A 9,333-nucleotide genomic window follows, 5' to 3' on the forward strand; every position below is an offset into this window, starting at 1 on the left:
TTTTTATTTCTTTGTAAAACAAATAAGAAAAAGCTCAATTGAAATAGAATAGAAATAGTGAAATTCAAATCAGAAAATAGAAATAATTGAAGAAAAACACACACAAACAAAGCTAGAAACTTATATATGTCAAAGTTTACCTCATTGGAAGGTGAAAAATTTACCTCATTGGAAAGGATGCCATTGAGTCCACGCCCAAGCAAAGTTTGCATCCACAGATGAAAAGTCCAAAAATGATCCCTCAAGGTACAATCACTTTTGATAACTAGAACAAAAAACTGAATTTTGAATAATAGGTTGCACACTCTCTCTTCGACAAAATGTGAATCAAAGTTAATGCGCAAATTCTATATACGGACTAAGGAAAAAGAATAAATGAAGAAGCTCTAATATAAATCTTTTAGAAATCAAATGCCATGTTGCTCCTTTTTTTTTTTTTTTTTTTTCTTTTTTTTGCTCAACAAAAACATTTAGCTGGGAAACAAATCACCTTTCCATGTATTAATACAAGTACGGAATTCAAAATTATTTCTTACTTTTATGATTGAATATGCACACACGGCCATATTTGCTTCCTACCATGCTGTTATAATTCGCTTCACTGCTTCGTTACTTTCGAATTATCAAATCTAGAAGGAAAAATGACAAAATTGATTAGATAGATAGTAAATATATATTAGTTATAAAAGTTAGTATAGTATATAATGATCTTCATACAGAATTAAAGCAGATACCTTGATTTGGAAAATGGGAATGTTGTCCAGAACACACGGCTTCAAAAATGGATTATATAAACCTCGATGAAAGAAAACCTGCTCACTTTCATCATCAGCAGATGGCAAGACCGATGTTGATCCGGTGCTAGTACAGTCCACAGGTAATGGATGGCCACAAAGATAAGGATTTCCCTGATAACTACCTTCATCAAAAGTCCCAAACTGAAATTTCGCAGGTATCATACCTGTTAAATTGTTATGTGCCACATTGAAGACAGCCAAATTGTATAACTTGATCATACCAGTGGGGATCCTCCCACCTAAGTTGTTACAGGAGAGATCTAAGCTCTCAATCTGACATAAGTTTGAGAATGTTTCTGGAATTGTTCCAGTAAGATAGTTGTGCAACAAGTTGAGTGAGTGGATCTCACTTAAATTTCCAAGGCCATCCAGAATTTAACCATGTAATTTGTTAGAGGAGAGATCAATTCCTGACATGTAATTGAGGATGCTACCTTTGTAAGTATAATAATTTCTCTTTGTCATGAATGTTGCTGTAATTGGCACGTCAATTGATTGGAAATATTCAGTTACTTGGAAAGTCATGTGATAGGCTGTTTTCAACTCAACCTTATCCGTGTAAGATATGAGTGTTATACTATAATACAATAATGGTCCTTCAAACCTTCCAGAATTCTTCATGGTGAAGTTACCTAAGTAGGGCGGGATTTGACCCTAAAGAAAATTAAAAGAAAGGTCTATCATGCTCCGTTGGTCCATCTCACAAAACTGGTGAGCGATTGTGCCTTCAAAATGGTTACCTCCGAGAAGAATAATACTCAGCCTTGATAGATTGCCAATCCAATGAGGGATACGTCCAATGAACTTATTCCGTCTAAGTTCCAATAACTCCAAATAAGAGCTATTATAAAATGCATATGGGAGCTTACCCTCCAATTGGTTATTATTCAGATAGACATGATGCATCCGTGATGGATTGAAGCAAGATGGGACTGAACCACATAACTTGTTCTCAGATAAATCTAAGAAGAAAAGATCGAGATTGCAGATTCCCTCCGGTATTGGACCCTCGAGCTGGTTGTTAGACTGAGAAATTTCAATCAATGCTGTCATATTACCCACTGATGTAGGAATTCTGCCTGACAAACAGTTGTTACTAACGTCTAACAATAAAAGAAGGATGGTAGACAAGCTCTTCGGAATGGCGCCTGAGAACTCATTACTGTCTAGATATAAATATCTCAAGTATTGTAGGTTGATAGATTCTGGAAATATCTGTCATTGCAATTTATTATTCGATAATTTGAGAAAATACGGAGAAAATCATCCCATTACTAATTCCTGCGATATTGTGCCTGACAAGTGATTGTTGGACAAGTCTATGTATTCTATAGATTTGAAGTCACCAAAACTACATGGTACACAACCATCAAACATATTTGTTGATATGTTTAACACAACCAAGTTTGGAAAAATTGAAGTTATATTAGTTGGAACATGTCCATTGAACTTGTTATCAGATACATCAAAAGTCTCCATGTTAGGATTGGTGCTTGTTGGCAACTTGAGAGGTCCTGTAAAAGCATTATCCCTCAGGTATAGTCCCCTAAGTCGTGTGTTGTTCTCCAACAACCAAGTTGGAAAATTACCTCCTATGCTGTTATTTGAGAGATAAAGACTTCTCAAATTGGATTGATAGTAAAGGAAGTTGGGTAGTGATGGACGGCCTCTTGAATTCTGCATACTAACAACTTCTAGCTGAAAATTGGGAACCCAATTTCCCAACTCTTTGTCATTTATTATTTCATTGTTTTCCAAAAATAAAAACTTAAAAGTTTGAATGATTAAAGAATGCCTTGAAAGAAATTGGAATTTGAAAGTTGTTACTTGAAAGGGAGAGATATTCAAGCGATGTGAGTTTCAAAAGTGGAGAGGAGGCGATATTTCCGGTGAATGTATTGTGTGAGAGGGCAACCAATCTAAGAGATGTCATATTTGCAACACATGAAGGAAGTGTTCCTTCGTACTCATTCCAACTAAGATCTAACTCTTGGAGGTTTTTAAGTTTGCACAACCCTGCAAATCAAACGAATACAAGGGAATATAAAGGCTTTGCTTATAAAAGAAAGCATTTTTAATCTGTGAACTTACTTTCACGTAAGAAAGTTTCATTTTTAAAAGTGATTTTTATTTATTTATTGGTGAGACGACAATAAGTTAATTATTTTGAATGTAACTGTTAACATACTTAAAAAATTTAATTACTTTTAGCTATGTATGGTTAGCCAATACTCTTTAAATTATATTAATTATGAAGTCCTAATTGACAAAGTTAAACTTCTTTTGATACAAAAGAAATGGTCTGGTTCATTTTTAGTTTTCACAAATTATTTTCTATACTTAATAGTGAGGTAATCAATATCTATTGTTTTTTGAAAAATTTTATAGTAATTTTGCATCCATTAAAAGAGAATAGTGATATGACCTTGCATGCATTAACCAAAAGTATGATTGAGATGCAAGGAAATTTTTAAAATTGTGAAAATAGAAATAATTGAAGAAACAATTCGTTAATCAGCTTGTCAAGTCATGAAAAACATTGTTCACCAAACAAGCCGTTGACGTTTACCTTGAACGGGAAGGGTGCCATTGAGTCCGCATCTAGACAAAGATAAAATCTTGAGGAAAGTTAGTGTGCTCCAATACTTTGTAGAAAGTTCCAATCCATAGTAGAATTATCCAAGAACAATCCCTCCAGCTGTCTTAAATGTCTCAACTCTTATACATGTAAGCAATGGGAGGTGCATTAGAATTGGAGTTCATATTGTAATTAGTATTATAATTTATGTGACTAGGAATTGTAGGTCCTTTGGCTTACCATAAGATCCAATACTTCCGCTTACATAATTGTACTGAAAATAAAAGTACTTGAGGTAAGAAAATGCCCTCAAAGATTGCACCATGTGGCTAATGTTGGAGACCCTAATGTCATTTACTTTTAGCACTTGGAGACAATGCATACTTTTGATGCCTGAAATGTAGAACTCTCTAGGGTAATATTCAGTATAAGCGTATTGACGTTAATTATTTGGAAAATATAGACTTGAAAAACCTCGTTGACTACCTGTTAGAGTTGTGAAGTTGTCAACCTCATTACCACTTAGATAAAGCTCCTCCAAATTACTCAAAGCACGTAAATCTAGATGGAGGTAGAGAAATAAATATGTACAAGCAAAATGTGAAAATAATGATTGAGAACTCAGCTTCGTTTGACTACAAATAAGAAAAATAATGAGCTCTAAACTACGCAACTAACCTTTAAATTGGATGGTTCCTTTTAGTTCATTGTAAGAGAGATCTAGAAACTTTCGTGATGACAGCCCGTGAAGTGAGGAGAAAATGCTATTATTGAAGTGGTTTAATTGTAAATTAAGGACCTTCAAATATTTTAGACATGTATGTATAGCCAAATCCACAATAAGTTACAATATAATATCTAATAAACAACAAACTACTATTTAGTGAAAGGGAGGGCATGGGAGCAAAATAATATGAATGCTTTTGTTCATACATAATAAGGCACAAGTGAATTAACGAAAGAAAAGGAAACTAAAAATGAATGAGGATAAAGAACGAAATGAGATGATATACTGTAAATGGTACCCAAGCTTCTAAATTTATTTTGAAGTAGGTCGAGCTCCTTCAAATTGATAAAATCATTCAAATCTGTCGGAAAACACAAAAACAAAAATAAATAAATAAATAAAAAATTAAAAAAAATTAAAAGGTCCTATGACCTAAAAACAATATATCAGGTTGCAGGAAAAAAAAAAACTCACTAAGCACTGATAGTATATCATCATCGATTATCCCATCATTATATGCAAAATCAAGAACTTCCAGCTCGGTTAATCCGAAGAGTCTTTCACGACCTACACAATGATTTCTAATAAAAAATAAATATATGTTTCGTTAAAGCTATTCAACATTAAAATGATGCCCAGAGAAAATAATTAAACAAAAAGAAAGGTGTATTCCATAATGAAACACTGAATAATATTATGGCTGATGTTTCATCAAGCTATTAAACATTGAAAAGCAATCACAATGGTCGGGTATCATGAAAATAATATTATTGCTTTTGTGGTAAGGTGTATTCCGATATTAAAGTTGAAAATGTCTTATTTGTTGTATTTTCAAGTACCAAGCATGCCCTTAATTTTTTTCAATTTGAATTACTTGGGTTGATTAGCACTATTAATATCTATCTCAATACTGTTAACATATACATTTAGTAATGGTAAACTTATTAGGAAGGAACAAATGACAAATGTTTTTATGTAATAGGAGAGTAATTTGCATAATTTTGAAGTTCCTATATATGTAGATATTTTGAAGTTCCTCATTACCACTACGGTAAGTAGATTTATCTAAAATGAAACCAAGATATTCTTTTTTCCAAACAACTAAATTAATGATAAAATCTCAAGTTAAGCTTCTGGCTTCTGGCTTTCGTATTTTTTTACTTTTTTTTCATGGACTATTTTTGCATTCATAGAATTAGCGAAAGTTGGAAATCTGTTATCTTCTCTTCACTCCAAAAATTCTTGCACTTATATGCTTTTTCACAAAAAATGTTTGACTGTTACTGTATTTTAAAATTATTTACTCCCTCTGCTTTTTCTCATAATACAGTAATAAGGTTAAATTGGTTGTTTGATCTGCACTTCTAATAGAGAAAATTAAAGGTTTAGGAAAATTGCTTATCTTATACGGCAACCAAAAAAAAAAAAAAAGTTTAATTATAATGACTTGATTTATTTTCTAAGGGTTGATTCTTCGATAGTTACATGATCTACGAAATAACTACCAGAATATGAAGTTTATTGAACTTACTATTGCTGTAATTTTTTTTTCAGAGCTTGAGTGAAGAAAGTTGACTAAGAGATGACAAAATTTTGCGATCAAATGAATTGCCATCCAAATAAAGGGCCTCCAAATTTCTCGACATCGACAATCTATCAAAACCTACAACAAAGTTCAACATATCTGTAATATCACTCAAACAAAATAGGAATGAAAAAAATGAATCTACCTAATTAAAGAGAGATGGCATCATACCTTCATTCTCAATCCAACCAACCAATTTATTACTCCACAAAGAGAGATTTCTGAGCTCTTGTAAGGGAAGAAATAGAGAGGCATTAAAATACCAATCTTCAAATTTCCGATCCCTAGCGCCATCAAGATTAATTTGGATTACTCGTTTAATTGTGTTGCTACATTCAACCCCTTGCCATTGACAACAATCAGTTCCAATCTCATTAACCACCCATGAAGGTAGCAATTTTTCATCTGGAAAGTTTATATTTTCTTTGAGGTGCAAAAGAGCAATCCTCTATTCCTCCCAACACCCTAAACAATACCATCCATTTAGTAGTGAAAGCATCATCATCACTAACATTACCCGTAACTTTATTCCCATCTTTCTTAATTATGAACACACTAATGGTGGCCTATCTGAGTTATTAGCAACCCTGTAAAATTTCTTATATATGTTGCTTGGTGGATTTTTAGCTTTGGTAGCATCCCTTTTTAAAGGGGAAACTTGATGTACAGTTGATTGACTGCAAACTAACGGGAAATTTCTTATAAAAATATCGTCCCTAAGTCATTGTCCAAACTCCAGGAAATTTCTTCTAATTTCCTGATAAAAAATAAGACGTGTATATTTTTTTTTCTTCTTGGTCCTTTTTTTTTTTTTTTGGGGGTAAGAAATTAAGATTCATCAATCAATTCTTGACTAATTAATGGCGAAATGAATTCTACCATATGTTTCCTATCAGTAATGTCTCAAGCTAAGGGACCACCAGAGGAAAATGGTGCAAACTAAAATGAGGAGACTTTGACCTGGGACTAAAATGTTTAATACGTGGGAGACTTTGACAAAAGCAACTCAGTTTCATTCTAGTGGTACAAACAATGAATTATTAAAATTTTAATCCATTACTTTTTTCCCTGTTAGCTCTTTAATCAGTCCCAAATGCAGTCAAAAGATGTTTAAATAAAAAAAAAAAAAAACAGTAAGCTTCCTCCCCTCACCAAATGCCGTTAACAAAATACTGAAAAGACGGTGCCTAAAACATTTTTTGCTCAATGCTGAGGGGTTAATTTAGAAGATAACGAATGTTTTTGGGAAGGTTCATCAGTTATCGACTGTTTCTCACGATATAGTATGGGTAGCTATATGCTATTCTCCAAGGAAGCTTCTCAGAATGGCTGGATTGCATCATAAAAATGAACACCAAATGGGTAAAAAATAAAAAAATAAAAAAGTATACCTTGCCTTGTACAGCCATTAATACAATGTTTCAAGAAAAAAAATTTGTTATTGCATCTTCCTTGAGCAAAGTAATCAGCGAAAAACGAAATCGAGAAAATAAACTCTTTAATCATCTTAAAGCACAACTAGAAAAGATACCAGCAGGAAAGAATAGTCCCTCCTTCCGCTCCTGAATTCGTCATTTAGTGGTAACGAGTTTAGTTTGCCATTTAATTATCCATTCCCAGGACAAGGAGCAACTAACTACTCTCATAGCTGCCACTACCAATTGGGGATGAGCATTTACAACAACATTTTTTTTCCTAGTTTATAACTGTACAAATTTATAACTAAACATAATGTGCATTTATAGTTTTATCTTTTTCTTCGTCAGCACTGTTAACAAAAATGCTTAAGTAATCCATAGTTGATGCACTAATATTAAGATATATAAATTCTTGATTTTTTAGAATCAAATAAATGGTTGATTGACTGTTGAAAGAAAAAGACACAATTTTTATACATTCAAGACATTGGCCATGGACCACATTTAGCAAAGTTGTGCAAATTGAAGAAATTTCCACAATCCTCCCTACCTATCAAGGACTACATTTGTCTACAACTACAACTTTTCCACTATGAGAAGAACTTTCATTTGTTCGTTTTAAGAGTAGCAAACGTTTGTTTCTGCTTTCTATCCCAACCTGTTGGTATGACGACATGAGATGCAAAACTTAACACTTATATCTATTTCATGAAAATATGGTTCTATGAAGTTGTAATGTTGTGTAATAATGATGGTTACTACTACAATACGAAAAAAAACTCTCAAAGTACACAAAATCAACTCAATTCTTCGACTTCACCACCGATATGTTCTATGATGTTGAGCTCAGATTTTAGTCACAACGGATCAAAGCATCATCAAATTCCAAGGGAATGGCAATGGATTAAAAAATAAATAAATAAATAATAATAATAATAATAATAATAAATTGGAGGTAGTGAAGAATTCTTGATGGAGAAAAAGTCTCACCCCTTAGTTACTCTTTCTTCTCTCTTGTTTGCTGACTCTAAATGAAACCAAGTGGCAAAACTTACAATTAAAAGATCAAGACATTTGAAATCGAAATTTAAACATTATGCTATGATAAAGGGACAAGTCTAGCATAGAGAATTGATCACAAAACTAAATCTAACTGTTGAATTGAATTTAATCTACGGTCCACAATTCTCCTACACTAGCACAATCTCACAAACTCTCTAGTCCAATTCACATGTGCCATGTGGTTAAATAATCCACTTCACGGTTCATTGTTTCCCCTTATGGCAAAACTTTCTATCCATGCCTTGTGGTTCATTGTTTTCTCTTTTATATGATGTCGTCAATGCTATAAACAGGTTTAATTTGGAGGAAAACATGTCATTTATAACTTTGTCACTAATGCTTTGCAAAACAGGAGCGGATCCACATGGATCAAATGACCCCACAAAATTTTTGGATTTTTTTTACTACTTACCTGCCCAATTAGCCCAATTAACCCAATTACCATCTGGTAGCCTACAACACAAACCCGATTTCCATTTACCCAACTAAACATATGTGACCAGTGACTTTTAATCTTCCCACTTCTCAACCTCAAAATCTAACTCAAAAGGTGAAAATTTCCCTCAAGCTTATAAACTGACCACTAGCCCCTTCCACAACCGATATGGGATACCCTCAAAATTCTCCCCCTCATACTGCGGGCCATGGGTAAGAATAAACCCATCTCCCCCTCACACAACAGGCCATGGGTGAGACCAAACCCGTTTCCCTCTCACACAAATCCGTATCTCTCATGGACTGCTGGGCCTGAGACTTGTTGATAACTTGAGCTCTGATACAAGTGTTGGGTGGTCTTGGGCCTTTTCAGCCCCAAAAGCTAGCTTAAGAGGTAAAACCTTCACTTGCATTTATAAACAGAAAACCAACCCCTTCCACAATCGATGTGAGACAACCTCAACAAAATGACTACATAAAATTTTTGGATTTTTTTTTAACTATTTACTTACCCAGATAACCAAATTACTATTTGGTAGCCTACAAGTCAAACCTAATTCCATTTACCCAACTAAACATATGTGAGTAGTGACTTCTAATCTTCCCACTTCTCCTCTTTTCCTGTCTTCTCTTCCTCCATCCTTGCTATTGCTAATGGTTATTGTCGAAGCAGAACAACCGAAGCGGTAGGTAAATTAATATGTGCTATTGGCATTTGGTAGTTGGTATGT

At 33.5% G+C, this 9,333-nt stretch overlaps 1 protein-coding gene and 1 long non-coding RNA gene across 3 annotated transcripts; both read right to left on the minus strand.

Moving 5' to 3' along the window:
• Positions 1-671: 671 nt before the first annotated feature.
• LOC111375295 (LRR receptor-like serine/threonine-protein kinase GSO1) lies at positions 672-2,480 on the minus strand. The gene is made up of 4 exons (XM_022998097.1): positions 2,073-2,480; positions 1,538-2,012; positions 1,232-1,429; positions 672-1,171 (listed from the first exon to the last, which is right to left on the minus strand). The coding sequence occupies exons 1-4, from the start codon at positions 2,478-2,480 to the stop codon at positions 690-692; spliced, it is 1,563 nt and encodes a 520-aa protein (XP_022853865.1). The 3' UTR covers positions 672-689.
• Positions 2,481-2,506: 26 nt separating this feature from the next.
• Positions 2,507-6,298, minus strand: LOC111375291. 2 transcript variants are annotated; one of them, XR_002699288.1, is made up of 8 exons: positions 5,859-6,298; positions 5,634-5,765; positions 4,577-4,669; positions 4,054-4,463; positions 3,862-3,936; positions 3,616-3,768; positions 3,367-3,515; positions 2,507-2,813 (listed from the first exon to the last, which is right to left on the minus strand). It is a non-coding gene; the product is annotated as an uncharacterized LOC111375291 (long non-coding RNA). The 2 variants fall into 2 exon arrangements; XR_002699287.1 differs by lacking the exons at positions 4,054-4,463; positions 4,577-4,669; positions 5,634-5,765; positions 5,859-6,298 and having other exon boundaries at positions 3,862-4,039.
• Positions 6,299-9,333: the final 3,035 nt, after the last annotated feature.

This window comes from Olea europaea, unplaced genomic scaffold (assembly GCF_002742605.1).
Source record: "Olea europaea var. sylvestris unplaced genomic scaffold, O_europaea_v1 scaffold1355, whole genome shotgun sequence".
In the NCBI taxonomy this organism is placed as follows: Eukaryota; Viridiplantae; Streptophyta; class Magnoliopsida; order Lamiales; family Oleaceae; genus Olea; species Olea europaea.

Excerpts from the sequence above, each read along its gene's own strand:
- LOC111375295 (XM_022998097.1), bottom strand. The coding sequence starts at position 2,480 with ATGCAGAATTCAAGAGGCCGTCCATCACTACCCAACTTCCTTTACTAT. Across the intron at positions 1,430-1,537 it reads GAGTATTATTCTTCTCGGAG|GTAACTTCACCATGAAGAAT; the intron begins GTAACCATTTTG and ends CGCCCTACTTAG. Across the intron at positions 1,172-1,231 it reads AAATTATTATACTTACAAAG|TTCTGGATGGCCTTGGAAAT; the intron begins GTAGCATCCTCA and ends TACATGGTTAAA.